The sequence below is a fragment of the Aphelocoma coerulescens genome, unplaced genomic scaffold (assembly GCF_041296385.1).
Source record: "Aphelocoma coerulescens isolate FSJ_1873_10779 unplaced genomic scaffold, UR_Acoe_1.0 HiC_scaffold_168, whole genome shotgun sequence".
In the NCBI taxonomy this organism is placed as follows: Eukaryota; Metazoa; Chordata; class Aves; order Passeriformes; family Corvidae; genus Aphelocoma; species Aphelocoma coerulescens.
Window position 1 is genome coordinate 275,971 of NW_027183516.1, and position 18,981 is coordinate 294,951.

At 69.1% G+C, this 18,981-nt stretch overlaps 2 protein-coding genes across 2 annotated transcripts in view; both read right to left on the minus strand.

Moving 5' to 3' along the window:
* The window catches only part of LOC138100921 (receptor tyrosine-protein kinase erbB-3-like), a 42,885-nt gene extending 31,595 nt beyond the window's left edge, over nt 1–11,290 (minus strand). The window contains 7 exon segments of the mRNA XM_068998747.1: nt 1,863–1,981; nt 2,078–2,143; nt 2,273–2,398; nt 4,481–4,667; nt 6,533–6,684; nt 11,193–11,217; nt 11,219–11,290. Coding sequence (XP_068854848.1) covers nt 1,863–1,981; nt 2,078–2,143; nt 2,273–2,398; nt 4,481–4,667; nt 6,533–6,684; nt 11,193–11,217; nt 11,219–11,290 — 747 coding nt within the window.
* A 1,338-nt stretch (nt 11,291–12,628) lies between these two features.
* On the minus strand, nt 12,629–18,981 carry LOC138100932 (small ribosomal subunit protein eS26). The gene is made up of 4 exons (XM_068998756.1): nt 18,901–18,981; nt 17,957–18,134; nt 15,008–15,138; nt 12,629–12,723 (listed from the first exon to the last, which is right to left on the minus strand). Exons 1-4 carry the CDS (start codon nt 18,901–18,903, stop codon nt 12,688–12,690), a joined length of 348 nt encoding a protein of 115 aa, XP_068854857.1. The 5' UTR covers nt 18,904–18,981; the 3' UTR covers nt 12,629–12,687.

Consider the following 18,981-nt stretch of genomic DNA (forward strand, 5'->3'; position numbering starts at 1 on the left):
CACAGGGGACGGACAGACAGACACAGGGACGGACAGACGGACAGGGATGGACAGACGGACACAGGGACGGACAGACAGACACAGGGGTGGACAGACGGACAGACGGACACAGGCACGGACAGACAGACACAGGCACGGACAGACAGACACAGGGACGGACAGACAGACACAGGGACGGACAGACGGACAGGGACGGACAGACGGCCACAGGCACGGACAGACAGACACAGGGGACAGACAGACAGACACAGGGACGGACAGACGGACAGGGACGGACAGACGGACACAGGGACGGACAGACGGACACAGGCACGGACAGACAGACACAGGGGATGGACAGACGGACACAGGGACGGACAGACAGACACAGGGGTGGACAGACAGACACAGGGACGGACAGACGGACAGGGATGGACAGACGGACACAGGCACGGACAGACGGACACAGGCACGGACAGACAGACACAGGGGTGGACAGACAGACACAGGGACGGACAGACGGACACAGGCACGGACAGACAGACAGACACAGGCACGGACAGACGGACAGACAGACAGACGGACAGAGGGACAGACGGCCGCGGGCACGGACAGACAGACGGACACAGGCACAGACGGCCGCGGGCACGGACAGACGGACAGACGGACAGAGGGACAGACGGCCGCGGGCACGGACAGACAGACGGACAGACAGACAGACGGACAGAGGCACAGACGGCCGCGGGCACGGACAGACAGACGGACAGACAGACGGACAGAGGGACAGACGGCCGCGGGCACGGACAGACAGACGGACAGACAGACGGACGGACAGAGGCACAGATGGCCGCGGGCACGGACAGACAGACAGACGGACAGAGGGACAGAGGCACAGACGGCCGCGGGCACGGACAGACAGACAGACAGACGGACGGACAGAGGCACAGACGGCCGCGGGCACGGACAGACGGACAGACAGACAGACGGACAGAGGCACAGACGGCCGCGGGCACGGACAGACGGACAGACAGACGGACGGACAGAGGGACAGACGGCCGCGGGCACGGACAGACAGACGGACGGACAGAGGCACAGATGGCCGCGGGCACGGACAGACGGACAGACGGACAGAGGGACAGACGGCCGCGGGCACGGACAGACAGACAGACAGACAGAGGCACAGACAGCCGCGGGCACGGACGGACAGACAGACAGACGGACAGAGGGACAGACGGCCGCGGGCACGGACAGACAGACAGACAGACAGACAGAGGCACAGACGGCCGCGGGCACGGACAGACAGACAGACGGACAGACGGACAGAGGCACAGACGGCCGCGGGCACGGACAGACGGACAGACAGACGGACGGACAGAGGGACAGACGGCCGCGGGCACGGACAGACAGACGGACGGACAGAGGCACAGACGGCCGCGGGCACGGACAGACGGACAGACGGACGGACAGAGGGACAGACGGCCGCGGGCACGGACAGACGGACAGACAGACAGACGGACAGAGGGACAGACGGCCGCGGGCACGGACAGACGGACGGACAGACAGACAGACAGACAGAGGCACAGACAGCCGCGGGCACGGACAGACAGACGGACAGACAGACGGACAGAGGGACAGACGGCCGCGGGCACGGACAGACGGACGGACAGACAGACAGACAGACAGAGGCACAGACGGCCGCGGGCACGGACAGACGGACAGACAGACAGACGGACAGAGGGACAGACGGCCGCGGGCACGGACAGACGGACGGACAGACAGACAGACGGACAGAGGCACAGACGGCCGCGGGCACGGACAGACAGACGGACAGACGGACGGACAGAGGCACAGACGGCCGCGGGCCGCGCTCCCGGCTCACGTACGAAGCAGTGGGTGCGGAGGGGGCCGGTGCAGCCCCCCGCGCACTCCTCGTGGCAGCACTCGTTGGGCGCCCGCCCGAAGCAGCGCCCGTTGCACTGCGGGGCGCAGATGGTCTTGGTCACTGCGGGGCCACACGGTGGGGTCACCCGGGGGGCCGGGGGGTGCTGACCACCCCAAATTCCCCCCCATGACCCCCCCCCCCCCCCCAGGTACCCACGTTTCTGGCAGTCCTCGGGGCCGGGCCCCCAGCAGTGGCCGCCGCAGCTCTCGTGGCATGGGGGACCTGCGGGTGGCACAGAGGGCGGGGGTCACCCCGAAGTGACCCAAACCCAGGGGTGACCCCCAGCTGGACCCCGAGCGCAGGGGTGGCCCCGAAGCCCCCCCCCCCCTCCCGGGGTGCCCTGGCACGCACAGCCCTTGCCGTTGTCCCTCACGATGGGCTCCAGGCGCGGGTCCCTCATGATGTCCCTCCACTCCACCGTGTCCACGTGGCAGAGCTGCGCGTTCTTCTCGATGTACACCCCCCCCGCCAGGATCTCTGGGGACAGGGGGGACAGGGGGTGATGGGGGGGATGGGGGGGGGACAGGGGGGACAGGGGGGACAGGGGGGACGGGGGGACAGGGGGGACGGGGGGGTGACAGGGGGGATGGAGGGGGACAGGGGGGACAGGGTGTCCCCAGCCCCCCTTGGTGTCCCCAACCCTGTGGTGTCCCCAGCCCCCCACAGCATCCCTGGCTCCCCATGGGTGTCCCCAGCCCCCCGTGGTGTCCTCAGCCCCCCATGATGTCCCCAACCCACCATGGGTGTCCCCAACCCCACAGCGTCCCCAACCCCGTGGTGTCCCCTCTCTGTGCTGCTCCCATGGGTGTCCCCAGCCCCCCGTGGTGTCCCCAACCCCTCACAATGTCCGCAACCCCACAATGTCCCCAACCCACCATGGGTGTCCCCAACTCCTCACAACGTCCCCAACCCCACAATGTCCCCAACCCCATGATGTCCCCAACCCACCATGGGTGTCCCCAACCCCACAGCGTCCCCAACCCCGTGGTGTCCCCTCTCTGTGCTGCTCCCATGGGTGTCTCCAGCTCCCTGCGGTGTCCCCAACCCACCCTGGGTGTCCCCAACCCCTTGCGACGTCCCCAACCCCACAATGTCCCCAACCCCACGATGTCCCCAACCCACTGTGGGTGTCCCCAACCCCACAGCATCCCCAACCCCGTGGTGTCCCTTCTCTGTGCTGCTCCCATGGGTGTCCCCAGCCCCCCGTGGTGTCCCCAACCCCACAATGTCCCCAAGCCCCCAAACCACCCTGGGTGTCCCCAACCCCTCACAACGTCCCCAACCCCACGATGTCCCCAACCCACCCTAGGTGTCCTCAACCCCATGGTGTCCCCAACCCCACAGCATCCCCAACCCCATGGTGTTCCCTCTCTGTGCTGCTCCCATGGGTGTCCCCAGCCCCCCGTGGTGTCCTCAGCCCCCCACGATGTCCCCAACCCACCCTGGCTGTCCCCAACCCCTCGTGACATCCCCAACCCCACAACGTCCCCAGCCCCACGATGTCCCCAACCCACCCTGAGTGTCCCCAACCCCTCACAACGTCCCCAACCCCACGATGTCCCCAACCCACCCTGGGTGTCCCCAACCCCATGGTGTCCCCTCTCTGTGCTGCTCCCATGGGTGTCTCCAGCTCCCTGTGGTGTCCCCAACCCCACGATGTCCCCAACCCACCCTGGGTGTCCCCAACCCCTCACGACGTCCCCAACCCCACAATGTCCCCAACCCACCCTGGGTGTCCCCAACCCCACGGCATCCCCAACCCCGTGGTGTCCCCTCTCTGTGCTGCTCCCATGGGTGTCCCCAGCCCCCCGTGGTGTCCTCAGCCCCCCACGATGTCCCCAACCCACCCTGGCTGTCCCCAACCCCTCGCGACATCCCCAACCCCACAACGTCCCCAGCCCCACGATGTCCCCAACCCACCCTGAGTGTCCCCAACCCCTCACAACGTCCCCAACCCCACGATGTCCCCAACCCACCCTGGGTGTCCCCAACCCCTCACGACGTCCCCAACCCCACGATGTCCCCAACCCACCCTGGGTGTCCTCAACCCCACGGCATCCCCAACCCCGTGGTGTCCCCTCTCTGTGCTGCTCCCATGGGTGTCCCCAGCCCCCCGTGGTGTCCTCAGCCCCCCACGATGTCCCCAACCCACCCTGGCTGTCCCCAACCCCTCGCGACATCCCCAACCCCACAACGTCCCCAGCCCCACGATGTCCCCAACCCACCCTGAGTGTCCCCAACCCCTCACAACGTCCCCAACCCCACGATGTCCCCAACCCACCATGGGTGTCCCCAACCCTGTGGTGTCCCCTCTCTGTGCTGCTCCCATGGGTGTCTCCAGCTCCCTGTGGTGTCCCCAACCCCACGATGTCCCCAACCCACCCTGGGTGTCTCCAACCCCACAACGTCCCCAGCCCCTCACAACATCCCCAACCCCACGACGTCCCCAACCCCACGATGTCCCCAACCCACCCTGGCTGTCCCCAACCCCTCCCGACGTCCCCAACCCCCCGTTGCCCCCTCCCCGCGCCGTCGCCGTGCCCGCGGCGATGTCCCCACCCGTGAGCTGGCTGAGGCCGAGCTGGCGCAGGGCGTGGGTGGCGTTGGGGTTGTAGTTGAGCAGCACGAAGAGGGCGAAGCGCTCCTCGTAGAACTGCGTCCCGCGGATCACGCGCAGGCTGCGCAGCGGCAGCGCCGCGAACACGTTCATGGCGATCAGGATGTAGCCGGTCACCTCCCGGATGGTCTGCGGCCACCGTGTGGTCAGCATGGCCACCTAACCTCACCAGTCACCTCCCGGATGGTCTGTGGCCACCGTGCGGTCAGCATGGCCACCTAACCTCACCAGTCACCTCCCGGATGGTCTGCGGCCACCGTGTGGTCAGCATGGCCACCTAACCTCCCCCTGGTCATCTCCTGGATGGTCTGTGGCCACCGTGTGGTCAGCATGGCCACCTAACCCCCCTGGTCACCTCCTGGACGGTCTGCAGCCACCGTGTGGTCAGCATGGCCACCCAACCCCCCTGGTCACCTCCCGGATGGTCTGTGGCCACCGTGCAGTCAGCATGGCCACCTAACCTCCCCCTGGTCACCTCCCCGATGGTCTGCGGCCACCGTGCGGTCAGCATGGCCACCCAACCCCCCTGGTCACCTCCTGGATGGTCTGCGGCCACCGTGCGGTCAGCATGGCCACCTAACCTCCCCCTGGTCACCTCCTGGACGGTCTGCGGCCACCGTGCGGTCAGCATGGCCACCCAACCCCCCTGGTCACCTCCCGGATGGTCTGCGGCCACCGTGCGGTCAGCATGGCCACCCAACCCCCCTGGTCACCTCCCGGATGGTCTGCGGCCACCGTGCGGTCAGCATGGCCACCTAACCTCCCCCTGGTCACCTCCCGGATGGTCTGTGGCCACTGTGCGGTCAGCATGGCCACCCAACCCCAACAGTCACCTCCCGGATGGTCTGTGGCCACCGTGTGGTCAGCATGGCCACCTAACCTCCCCCTGGTCATCTCCTGGATGGTCTGCGGCCACCGTGTGGTCAGCATGGCCACCTAACCTCACCAGTCACCTCCCAGATGGTCTGCGGCCACCGTGTGGTCAGCATGGCCACCCAACCCCAACAGTCACCTCCCGGATGGTCTGCGGCCACCGTCTGGTCAGCATGGCCACCTAACCTCCCCCTGGTCACCTCCCGGATGGTCTGCAGCCACCATGCAGTCAGCACGGCCACCCAACCTCCCCCTGGTCACCTCCTGGATGGTCTGCGGCCACCGTGCGGTCAGCATGGCCACCTAACCTCACCAGTCACCTCCCGGATGGTCTGTGGCCACTGTGTGGTCAGCATGGCCACCCCGCCCCCCACACTGACCACCAGGTACCACCCAGCCACCCTCCACAAGTGGGGCTGGGGACACCCGTGGGGGGCTGGGGACACTGTGGGGGGTTGGGGACACTGAGGGGGGCTGGGGACACCCATGGGGGGCTGGGGACACTGAGGGGGGGTTGGGGACACCCATGGGGGGCTGGGGACACTGAGGGGGGGTTGGGGACACCCAAGGGGGGTTGGGGACACTGAGGGGGGCTGGGGACACCCATGGGGGGCTGGGGACACCCAAGGAGGGCTGGGGACACTGAGGGGGGCTGGGGACACTGTGGGGGGCCGGGGACACCCAAGGAGGGTTGGGGATACTGAGGGGGGCTGGGGACACCCATGGGGGGCTGGGGACACTGAGGGGGTCTGGGGACACCTTTGGGGGTTGGGGACACTGAGGGGGGCTGGGGACACTGAGGGGGTCTGGGGACACTGAGGGGGTCTGGGGACAGCCAAGGGGTCTGGGGACACCCATGGGGGGCCGGGGACACCCAAGGAGGGTTGGGGACACCCGTGGGGGGCTGGGGACACTGAGGGGGGCTGGGGACACTGAGGGGGGCTGGGGACACCCAAGGAGGGTTGGGGACACCCATGGGGGGCTGGGGACACCCAAGGAGGGTTGGGGACACCCATGGGGGGCCGGGGACACCCAAGGGGGGTTGGGGACACTGAGGGGGGCCGGGGACACCCAAGGAGGGTTGGGGACACCCGTGGGGGGCTGGGGACACCCTGGGTCACCTGGAGGAAGGACAGGTCCTGGGTGTGGTCGATGAGGACGATCTCCAGGTTGCCCATGACGATCTCGCAGTTGTTGTACATCTTGTGCAGGGTCTGGTACTGGTGCTGCGCGTCCCCCGTCACGCTCAGCCCGTTCAGCGTCCCCGCGCACACTGCGGCCACCGACGGGGTCACCGGGGCCACCGCGGCCACCCCCGCGTGGCCACGGCACCCCCCCGAGCTGGACGCGTCCCACACGTCACGGCCGTGGTCGTGGCACTCCCACGGGGGCTGCGTCACCCCCTTGAATGGTCACGTCCTCCCCTTGGTGGCCGCGGTGGTCCCCCGCGCTGGCCACCGTGTCACCTCCACGCTGGCCACGTGCCCTGTGTGGTCTCTGTCCCCTCTGAGCTGGTCATGTCCTGCCCTTGATGGTCCCCATGGTGGCCGTGTCACCCCTTCGATGGTCACGTCCTCCCCTTGGTGGCCACACCAATGTCCTGGATGGGCTCGCTGTCCACTCCAAGCTGGCCGTGTCCCCCCCCCCTCAGTGGCCATGTCCCCTCCTTGGTGGCTCCGTCTCCTCCTGGACGCTCCCGTGCTGGTCTCTGTCCCTCCTGTGCTGGCCCTGTGCCCCCCACAGTGCCCATAGTGTCCCGTCCATGGTGCGCCTCCACGGTGTCCCTGTCACCCCCACGGTGTCCCTGTCCCCTCCACGGTGTCCTTGTCCCCTCCATGGTGTCCCTGTCCCTTCCATGGTGTCCCAGTCCCCCCCATGGTGTCCTTGTCCCTTCTGTGGTGTCCCTGTCACCCCCACGGTGTCCCTGTCCCTTCCATGGTGTCCCTGTCCCCTCCACGGTGTCCTTGTCCCCTCCATGGTGTCCCTGTCCCCTCCATGGTGTCCCTGTCCCCCCCACGGTGTCCCTGTCCCTTCCATGGTGTCCCTGTCCCCCCCACGGTGTCCCTGTCCCTTCCATGGTGTCCCTGTCCCCTCCATGGTGTCCTTGTCCCTTCCATGGTGCCCTTGTCCCCTCCATGGTGTCCCTGTCCCTTCCATGATGTCCCTGTCCTCTCCATGGTGTCCCTGTCCCCCCCCATGGTGTCCCCTCCACAGTGCCCATGGTGGTGCCCCCATGGTGTCCCTGTCCCCTCTGTGGTGTCCTTGTCCCCTCTGTGGTGTCCCCCTCACAGTGTCCTTGTCCCCTCCGCTCTGTCCCTGTCCCCTCCCTGGTGTCCCCCCCACAGTGTCCTTGTCCCTTCCATGATGTCCCTGTCCCTTCCATGGTGTCTTTGTCCCCTCCACGGTGTCCCTGTCCCCCCCACGGTGTCCCTGTCTCTTCCATGGTGTCCTTGTCCCTTCTGTGGTGTCCTTGTTTCCTCCATGGTGTCCCTGTCCCCCCCACGGTGTCCCCGTCCCCCCCATGGTGTCCCCGTCCCCTCCATGGTGTCCTTGTCCCTTCCATGGTGTCCCTGTCCCCTCCACGGTGTCCCCGTCCCCTCCATGGTGTCCTTGTCCCTTCCATGATGTCCCTGTCCCCCCCATGGTGTCCTTGTCCCCTCCATGGTGTCCTTGTCCCCTCTGTGGTGTCCCCCTCACAGTGTCCTCGTCCCCTCTGCTCTGTCCCTGTCCCCTCCCTGGTGTCCCCCCCACGGTGTCCCTGTCCCTTCCATGGTGTCCCTTCCATGATGTCCTGTCCCCCCCATGGTGTCCCTGTCCCCCCCATGGTGTCCCTGTCCCTTCCATGGTGTCCCTTCCATGATGTCCCTATCCCTTCCATGGTGTCCCTTCTGTGGTGTCCCTGTCCCCTCCATGGTGTCCCTGTCCCCCCCATGGTGTCCCTTCTGTGGTGTCCCTGTCCCCTCCATGGTGTCCCTGTCCCCCCCATGGTGTCCCTTCTGTGGTGTCCCTGTCCCCTCCACGGTGTCCCTGTCCCTTCTGTGGTGTCCCTGTCCCCCCCATGATGTCCCTGTCCCTTCCATGGTGTCCCTGTCCCCCCCATGGTGTCCCTGTCCCTTCCATGGTGTCCCTTCCATGATGTCCCTGTCCCTTCCATGATGTCCCTGTCCCACCCATGGCGTCCCTGTCCCTTCCATGGTGTCCCTGTCCCTTCCATGATGTCCCTGTCCCACCCATGATGTCCCTGTCCCTTCCATGGTGTCCCTTCCATGGTGTCCCTGTCCCTTCCATGGTGTCCCTGTCCTCCCCATGGTGTCCCTGTCCCTTCCATGATGTCCCTGTCCCTTCCATGGCGTCCCTGTCCCTTCCATGGTGTCCCTTCCATGATGTCCCTGTCCCTTCCATGATGTCCCTGTCCCCTCCATGGTGTCCCTTCCATGGTGTCCTTGCCCCTCCCTTTTGTCCCCCCCCCCCCACATCCGCACATCCCCCCCCACCCCTCGGCGGGGGTGGCGGTGCCCGGGGCGGGGAGCGCCGGGTCCTCCCGCTCCTCTCCGGTCCCTCCCTCCGGAGCGCGGTGCCCGAACCGGCCGGGCGAGCCTTGCGCAAGGCGGGTGCCGCGGGCACGGCCCCCCCGCCCCGCCACGCCCGCCCGGACTTCGGCCCCGCCGCCACCGCCCCACAGGGCCGGGCCGAGCCCCGCGGACACCCCCGGCCTCGGGGGCGCGGGGTCCCCCGGGGGGTGACGGGCTCGGTGTCCGTCCGTCCCCCCCCTCCCCGCACCCCGCGTGGGCGCACAGGGCCCCCTTTGTGCGCGGGGCCCCCTCCCCTGGCACCGCACAAAGCCGCGATTGTGGCGGGCGGGACGGGAGGGGGGGGGGGGGGGGGCTGAGCCCCCCGAAACCGGGACCCCCGGGGGGCACGGAGGGGTGCGGGCTCCCCCCCCCCGGGACCCGGCAGACGTGACTCAGGCCCCGGCGCGGGGGGGCCGCGGTCAAAGGCGGCTTTGTCCGGCCCGGGACCCCTCCGGGGGCGGCCGCAGCTCGGTGCCCGCACGGGAAGGGCCCCCCCCGCCCCGGGCCGAGCTATTTTAGCAGGGAAGGGGCTAAAAAAAGGTCCCAGCTGCGATGGCAGCGGCCCCCCAGCCCCGACGCCCCGGGGATGGGCACGGGGGGGGCCCGGAAAAGGGGGTGCTGCGACCCCCCGTGAAACACCGGGGGGGGGTCCTCAGGGTGTTGGGGGGGGGGCGAAGCATCCAGCGCCCCCCGACCCTCGTAGCCTTGAGCGTGCTGGGGCAGCGCCGGTGACTCCTGAACGGCGGCTCCGAGGGTCCCACCGGGACCCCTCGGCACGGGGGACTGCGGGGGCGCGACCCCCGGGTGCACCTGCCCGCGGGGGGGTGGGGGGCGATGCCGGGGGCCCCCCCCGGGCGCCGCGGCGGCGGCGGGACCGGGCGTTATCAGCGCGGGGCCCCGCTGGCAGCTCCGGCACGTCCCCGCTATCAGCCGCGTGCCACCGCGGCCCCCGGCCCCCGCCGCCAGGAATAGCACCGGGGGACCCGGGGGGGGGGCACCGGGGGGGGCACCGGGGACGGGGGGGACGGGGGGGGGACGGGGGGCCAGGCGCGACCTCCTGCCCTCGGCCCCGGCGGCGGCACAAAGGGGGCTGTGTGCGCCGGGCCCCGGGCGAACAAAGGGGGCTCTCAGAGGGGACGGGGAGCCGGCTTTGGGGGGTGCAGAGCTGCGGCCGCTCCCCTCGGTGTCCCCTCGGTGTCCCCGAGCCCCCCCCGAGGTGTCCTTGAGCCCCCCGAGGTGTCCCTGAGCCCCCCCACTGCTCCCTCTCTCCCGTCCGTGCGATCCGGACCCCGTGGGTGGCAGCCGAGGCGTCGCCGGTGGCACACGGAGCTGGGGACACCCCGAGGGGGTCCCCCGTGTGTCCCCCCCAGCCCCGGGCACCCCCGGGCACCGCCGGCATTTCGGGGTGACGCCGGCCCCACCTGCGCGTCCAGCCCTCGGTGTTTTTCCTTTGGGGACTGGAAAACAACTCCCGGGCGGCCGCGGCCCTTCCGGGGTGCCGGGGGGTGCGCGGGGGCAGGGCCGGGGCCCTTCCGAGGGTCCCGTCTGAAGGATCCCCCCCCAAACCCCTCGGGGGGTCCCACCCGGATCCCAAAGGCATCGGCGGGTCCCGGCCTCGCAGCCTAAAATTAGCCCGGGCAGCTGCGGGGCCGCAGGTGCCGAGCGCGGGAGGGGGCACCGAGAGCGGGACCGAGCCCGGGAGGGGGCACCGAACCCCGGGTGGGACCCCCGGGAGGGGGCACCGAGAGCGGGACCGACCCCCGAGAAGGGGCACCGAGCGCGGGATCGACCCCCGGGAGGAGGCAGCGACCCCCGGGACAGACCCCCGGGAGGGGGCAGCGAGCCCCGGTCCCGCCGGAGCCACGATCCCGGGGGGGGCTTTGCCAGTCCCGGTACCCCCGGGGCCGTGGGGTCCCCCCCGGGACAGCGCCGGGGGATCCCGGGACGCTCCCGCGGGGGGAAGCGGCCGCGGGAATTGTCGGGATTGGGTCGGGGTCCGGTACCGGCCGAATCGGGACACCAGAGGCGCCGGGACCCCCGAGCGCTCCCACTGCCGCCGCCCATCCCGGGACCCCCGAGCGCTCCCACTGCCGCCGCCCATCCCGGGAGCCCCGAGCGCTCCGGTATTTCCCCGTTTCCCCCCTTGCCCGCTCCGGCCGCGCAGCCCCGGTTCCCCCGTGCTCCCGGCGGTGCCGGTGCCGGTGCTCACCTGCCTGCGCGGCGCCGGGCGCGGGGGGCGCGGAGCAGCAGCAGCAGCAGCAGCAGCAGCACCGCCCGGGGCCGCTCCCGGTGCCGGTGCGGCTCCATCGCGGCTCGCGGGGCCCCGGTAGCGGCGGAGCGTGCCCGGGAATGCACCTGGCGCGGGGCCGCGGGGCGGGCGGGGCCGGGCCGGGCCGGGCCGGGCGGGGCAGCGCCGGGGAGGAGGTGAGGGGGGGAACGGGACACCCCGCTTCCCTCCCCGCCCCTCCCCGGGACCCGCCCGCCGCGCCCGGGGCGGTGGCACCGGGACCCTCCGCCCCCGCCGGGCCGGGCACGGCCGGGACCGGCCCCAGCGCGACGCCCCCGGCCCGGTTCGGCCCCTCCCGGTTCGTGCGGGTGAAGCCCCGGTGCCCCCCCCCGCCCCCGGCCCGGTCCGGCCCCTCCCGGTTCGTGCGGGTGAAGCCCCGGTGCCCCCCCCCCGCCCCCGGCCCGGTTCGTGCGGGTGAAGCCCCGGTGCCCCCCCCCCGGCCCGGTTCGGCCCCTCCCGGTTCGTGCGGCTGAAGCCCCGGTGCCCCCCCCCGCCCCCGGCCCGGTTCGTGCGGGTGAAGCCCCGGTGCCCCCCCCCGCCCCCGGCCCGGTTCGGCCCCTCCCGGTTCGTTCGGGTGAAGCCCCGGTGCCCCCCCCGCCCCCGGCCCGGTTCGGCCCCTCCCGGTTCGTTCGGGTGAAGCCCCGGTGCCCCCCCCCGCCCCCGGCCCGGTCCTGCCGCCCCCCCGGCGCCGGTCCCGGGACAAAGTTCGTCCCTCGGTGTCCCCCCCCCAGCCCCGTTCACACGCCCCGGGCACGGCCTGGCCCCACTGCGGCCCCCCCCAGAACAGGGGAGAGGGGTCGGGCCCCACTGCAGCCCCCCCCAAATCCGCTCCCAGATTGACGCCCCCCCCGCCCCCCCGCCCCGCTCCCCCAAAACGGGGGGGGGGGGGGTCCTGACCCCCATTCCGGCCCCCCCCAGCTCGGGGCAGGTCCTGGCCCTGGGGAGGATTTGGGGACCCGGAACCCCCCCTGAGCAAGGTTTGGGGTCAGGGGAGGGGTTTGGGGGCACCGGGGCAGCCCCCCCAAACCCTCTGCAGGCAGGGGGTGCCCCCCTGAGCCCCCCCAAATACACCCGGACAGCACCAGGGGGCAGAGCCCCCCCCCCCATCCCCCCCCCTCCAGGGTGGGCAGCAGCCCCCCAGCCCCACACTGGGGGACCCCAGTTCCCCCCATAACCAGGGGGCTGAGAACCCCTCAGGAACCCCCCCACCCCCAAAAACCACAGGAGCCAGGCTTGGAGCAGCCCCCCCCCCCCCCCCCAAGATATGGGGTGACCCCAGAGCCCCCCCATAAGGAGGGGGCTGAGAACCCCTCAGGACCCCCCCAATTCCCGAATCCCCCCAAGAACATGGAGCCGGCTCGGAGCTGATCCTTTATTGACTCTGCGCTCGGGGGTCCCGCACGGGGCCGGGGGCTCCTCACATGGGCTTGGGGGGGGGCCGGGGGGCTGCTCCCTGCAGAGAGAACCCACGGTTAGGGGGGCACAGACCCCCGGAGACCCCCCCAGACCCCTTGGGACTCCCCAAAACCCCCTGGGGACCCTCCCAGAACCCCCCCCAGAAGCCCTGTGGATCCCTCCAGAACCCCCTGAGACCCCTCCAGGACCCCCTGGGACCTCCCCCCGGACCCCCTGGGACCCTCCCAGACCCCCTGGGACCCCTCCAGGACTCCCTGGAACTCTCCGAGACCCCACCAGGACCCCCTGGGAACCCCCCCAGGACTCCCTGGAACTCTCCCAGACCCCCTGAGACCCCCTGGGACTCTCTCAGACCCCTCCAGGGCACTCTGGGACCCTTCCCAGACCCCCTTGGACCCCCCCCAGGACCCCCTGGAACCCTCCCAAACCCCTCCAGGACTCCCTGGGACCCTCCCAGACCCCCTAGGACCCCTGCAGGACCCCCCAGACCCCCTGGGACCCTTCCAGGACCCCCAGGGACCCTCCCAGACCCCTCCAGGACCCCCTGGAACTCCCCCAGGACCCCCCCCCAGGACCCCTGTGACTCTCCCAGACCCCTCCAGGACCCTTTGCGACCCCCCCAGGACCCCCTGGAACCCTCCCAGACCCCCTGGGACCCTCCCAGACACCCTGAAACTCTCCCAACCCCCTAGGACCCCCCCAGGACCCCCGCAGACCCCCTGGGACCCCTCCAGGACCCCCCCTCGGACCCCCTGGGACCCTTCCAGGACCCCCAGGGACCCTCCCAGACCCCTCCAGGACCCCCTGCAACTCTCCCAACTCCCCTAGCACCCCTCCAGGACCCCCTGGGACCTCTCTAGGACCCCCTGCAACTCTCCCAACTCCCCTAGGACCCCTCCAGGACCCCTCCAGGACCCCCTGGAACCCTCCCAGACCCCTCCAGGACCCTTTGCGACCCCCCCAGGACCCCCTGGAACCCTCCCAGACCCCCTGGGACCCCTCCAGGACCCCCCCCCGGACCCCCTGGGACCCTTCCAGGACCCCCAGGGACCCTCCCAGACCCCTCCAGGACCCCCTGCAACTCGCCCAACTCCCCCAGGACCCCCCCCAGGACCCCTGTGACTCTCCCAGACCCCTCCAGGACCCCCTGGGACCCCTCTAGGACCCCCTGGAACCCCCCCAGGACCCCCTGGAACCCCCCCAGGACCCCCTGGAACCCTCCCAGACCCCTCCAGGACCCTTTGCGACCCCTCTAGGACCCCCTGGAACTCTCCCAGACCCTTCCAGGAACCCCTGTGGCTTTCCCAGACCCCTCCAGGACCCCCTGGGACCCTTCCAGGACCCCCTGGAACCCCCCCAGGACCCCCTGGAACCCTCCCAGACCCCCTGAAACTTTCCCAAACCCCCTGGGACCCCTCCAGGACCCCCTGGGACCCCTCCAGGACCCCCCCCCCCGGACCCCCTGGGACCCTTCCAGGACCCCCAGGGACCCTCCCAGACCCCTCCAGGACCCCCTGCAACTCTCCCAACTCCCCCAGGACCCCCCCAGGACCCCTGTGACTCTCCCAGACCCCTCCAGGACCCCCTGGGACCCCTCTAGGACCCCCTGGAACCCCCCCAGGACCCCCTGGAACCCTCCCAGACCCCTCCAGGACCCTTTGCGACCCCCCCAGGACCCCCTGGAACCCTCCCAGACCCCCTGGGACCCTCCCAGACACCCTGAAACTTTCCCAAACCCCCTGGGACCCCTCCAGGACCCCCTGGGACCCTTCCAGGACCCCCGCTGACCCCCTGGGACCCCTCCAGCACCCCCTGGGACCCCTCCAGAACCCCCTGGGACCCCTCCAGGACCCCCGCAGACCCCCTGGGACCCCCGCAGACCCCCTGGGACCCCTCCAGGACCCCCTGGGACCCTTCCAGGACCCCCGCAGACCCCCTGGGACCCCTCCAGGACCCCCTGGGACCCCTCCAGGACCCCCGCAGACCCCCTGGGACCCCTCCAGGACCCCCTGGGACCCTTCCAGGACCCCCGCAGACCCCCTGGGACCCCTCCAGGACCCCCTGGGACCCCTCCAGGACCCCCGCAGACCCCCTGGGACCCCTCCAGGACCCCCTGGGACCCCTCCAGGACCCCCGCAGACCCCCTGGGACTCCTCCAGGACCCCCGCAGACCCCCTGGGACCCCTCCAGGACCCCCTGGGACCCTTCCAGGACCTCCGCAGACCCCCTGGGACCCCTCCAGGAGCCCCGCAGCCCCCCTGGGACCCCTCCAGGACCCCCTGGGACCCCTCCAGGACCCCCCCCGGACCCCCGGGACTCACGGCGGGGCGGAAGCGGGGCGGGGGGGTGCGGTCCTTGCGGGCCTCGCGGGAGCGGTTCCGCACCACCTTGCTGTGGATGGCGCAGCTGACGCAGTAGTGCAGCTTCACGTACAGCTTGGGCAGCACGTAGGCTGTGGGAGGGGGCACGGGGGGCTCAGGGACCCCAAAAACACCCCTGGGACACAGCAGGAAACCCCAAACCCACCCCCGGGACAGACCTGACCCCACCCAGGTATGGTGGGAGTTGTTACGGGGTGGAACGGTGACCCCAAACCCCCCTGTTCTGTCTCAAGGAGGGTGGATCTGTTGGGGAGGGGGCTCAGGGACCCCAAAAACACCTCTGGGACACAGCAGGAAACCCTAAAACCCCCCCAGGACAGACCTGACCCCACCCAGGCATGGTGGGAGCTGCTGTGGGGTGGAACAGTGACCCCAAACCCCCCTGCTCTGAGGAGGGTGAATCTGCTGGGGAGGGGGCACGGGGGGCTCAGAGACCCCAAAAAACACCCCTGGGACACAGCAGGAAACCCCAAACCCACCCCCGGGACAGACCTGACCCCACCCAGGTATGGTGGGAGTTGTTACGGGGTGGAACAGTGACCCCAATTTCCCCTGCTCTGAGGAGGGTGGATCTGCTGGGGAGGGGGCACGGGAGGCTCAAGAGACCCCAAAAACACCCCTGGGACAGAGCAGGAAACCCCAAACCCACCCCCGGGACAGACCTGACCCCATCCAGGTATGGTGGGAGTTGTTATGGGGTGGAACAGTGACCCCAAACCCCCCTGTTCTGTCTCCAGGAGGGTGGATCTGTTGGGGAGGGGGCTCAGAGACCCCAGAAACACCCCTGGGACACAGCAGGAAACCCTAAAACCCCCCAGGACAGATCTGACCCCACCCAGGCATGGTGGGAGCTGCTGTGGGGTGGAACGGTGACCCCAAACCCCCCTGCTCTGAGGAGGGTGAATCTGCTGGGGAGGGGGCACGGGGACCCCAAAAACACCCCTGGGACACAGCAGGAAACCCCAAACCCTCCCCCTGGAGCAGACCTGACCCCACCCAGGTATGGGGGGAGTTGTTACGGGGTGGAACAGTGACCCCAAACCCCCCTGCTCTGAGGAGGGTGGATCTGCTGGGGAGGGGGCACGGGGACCCCAAAAACACCCCTGGGACAGACCTGACCCCACCCAGGCATGGTGGGAGTTGTTACGGGGTGGAACAGTGACCCCAAACCCCCCGGTTCTGTCTTGAGGAGGGTGGATCTGTTGGGGAGGGGGCTCAGGGACCCCAAAAACACCCCTGGGACACAGCAGGAAACCCCAACCCCACCCCCGGGACAGACCTGACCCCACCCAGGCATGGTGGGAGTTGTTATGGGGTGAAACAGTGACCCCAAAGCCCCCGGTTCTGTCTCGAGGAGGGTGGATCTGCTGGGGAGGGGGCTCAGGGACCCCAAAAACACCCCTGGGACACAGCAGGAAACCCCAAAACCCCCCCAGGACAGACCTGACCCCACCCAGCCATGGTGACCCCAAACCCATCCCAGCACGGCCCTGTCTTCACCTGGGGATCTTTTGGGGAGGGGGCACAGGGGGGTCAAGGACCCCAAAAAACACCCCCGGGACAGCCCAGAGACCCCCAAAATCCCCCTGGGACAGCCCAGAGACCCCCAAAATCCCCCCGGGATAGCCCAGAGCCCCCCAAAATCCCCCTGATCCAAGCAGGGTGGGACGTTCTGAGGGTCTGATTTGGGGGGGGGCAGATGGAGGAGGGTGGGATATTTGGGGGGGACAGGGTGGGATATTTTGGGGGGACAAGGGGCTGTTTTGGGGGACAAGGGGCTGGTTTTGGGGGGACAAGGGGCTGTTTTGGGGGGGACAAGGGGCTGGTTTTGGGGGATAAGGGGCTGTTTTTGGGGGACAAGGGGCTGTTTTGGGGGATAAGGGGCTGTTTTTGGGGGATAAGGGGCTGTTTTGGGGGGGACAAGGGGCTGTTTTTGGGGGACAAGGGGCTGTTTTGGGGGACAAGGGGCTGTTTTGGGGGGACAAGGGGCTGGTTTTGGGGGGCAGAGGCAGCAGGGTGGGCTGATTTTGGGGGGTATCTTTGGGGTGCCAGGATGGGTTATTGGGGGGAATCAGGGCAGGCTGTTTTGGGGTGACGAAAGGACTGTTTTTGGGGTGACAAAAGGACTGTTTTTGGGGTGAGCAGGGGGGGCTATTTAGGGGGGCAAGGGGAGCTTTTTTGGGGTGACAAAAAGGACTATTTTTGGGGTGACAAAAGGACTATTTTTGGGGTGACACGGCGAGCGGGGGGGGCTATTCAGGGGGGGCTATGGGAGCTATTTTGGGGTGACAAAAGGACTATTTTTGGGGCGACAAAATGACTGTTTTTGGGGTGAGCAGGGGGGGCTATTTAGGGGGGCGGCTAGAGGAGCTATTTTGGGGTGACAAAATGACTGTTTTGGGGGTGACAAAAGGACTGTTTTTGGGGTGAGCAGGGGGGGCTATTTAGGGGGCAAGGGGAGCTATTTTGGGGTGACAAAAGGACTATTTTTGGGGTGCCAAAAGGACTGTTTTTGGGGTGACAAAAGGACTATTTTTGGGGTGACACGGCGAGCGGGGGGGGCTATTCAGGGGGGGCTAGGGGAGCTATTTTGGGGTGACAAAAGGACTGTTTTTGGGGTGACACGGTGAGCAGGGGGGCTATTCGGGGGGGGCTAGGGGAGCTATTTTGGGGTGACACAATGACTGTTTTTGGGGTGACAAAAGGACTATTTTTGGGGTGACAAAAGGGCTGTTTTTGGGGTGAGCAGGGGGGGCTATTTAGGGGGCAAGGGGAGCTATTTTGGGGTGCCAAAAGGACTGTTTTTGGGGTGACACGGCGAGCAGGGGGGGGCTATTTCAGGGGTGAGCAGGGGGTTATTTTTGGGGGCCTCCCCCCCCCGCAGCTCACAGTCGAACACGCTGGCCTCGGAGATGTCCCTGACGGCCGCGGCCTCCACGATGTTCCTGATGACGAATTTCTTGATGGCCTTGTCCTTGGGCACGCAGCGGGCACAGTTGGTGCAGCGGATGGGCTGCACGTGCCCGCGGCCCTTCTTGGCCCTCCCGTTGTTCCTCCTCTTCTTCGTCTGCGCCGGGAAAGGCCGGGATCAATCCCCGGCAGCCCGGAGAACCTCCCCCCCTCCTTCCCCCAACTCCCACCCCAAAAGGAATTCCCCCCCCTCAAAGCCACCCCCAGCCCCAAAACGACCCCCAAAAAAGTCCCATCCGCGCCCCCCTCCCCCCCCCCGTCCCATAAGGGCCTTGGGGTTTTCCCTGTACCCTCCGCCCTATAGGGACCCCGTCCACCCTCGCCCCCCCTCAGACACCCCAAATATCACCCTCAGATGCCCCAAAAGCATCTCCTGCCCCACACGTGGCCCGCCTTAGAAACACCCCTAATGCCCCCCAGGAACCTCTCTCCTCAACACCCCCCGCCCCATATGAGCCCCACATCCCTCTCCGAGCCCCCCATCCCAAATCCCCCCGGAGACCCCAAAGCCCCTCCCGCAGCTCTCAGGGCGCCCCTCCCGGTACCCCAAGAACCACCCCAAGGGCCCCCCTCAGCATCCCACACCCCACACGGACCCCACACGGACCCCACGTCCCTCTCCGGGGCCTCAGAACCCTCTCAGAGCCCCCCCCCCCAAACCCCTCCTGAGGCCTTCACGACCCCTCCCACGCCTCCCCCCTCCCGTCACTCTCGCACACCTCCCAAAGCCCCCCCAGGGGTCCTTCTCAACACCCCCTGCCCCATCAGGGCCCCACATCCCTTTCCGAGCCCTTTGGGTCCCCTCCGAGCCCCATCCGCGCCCCCCGGAGCCCCCCGGGCCGCCCCGGCCACGCCGCGCTCACCATGGCGGCTCTGAGGGAGCGGCGGAAGAGGCACGGCCGCAGCACCGCTGTCCTTATATCCGTCCGCTCCCTCCGCCCGGA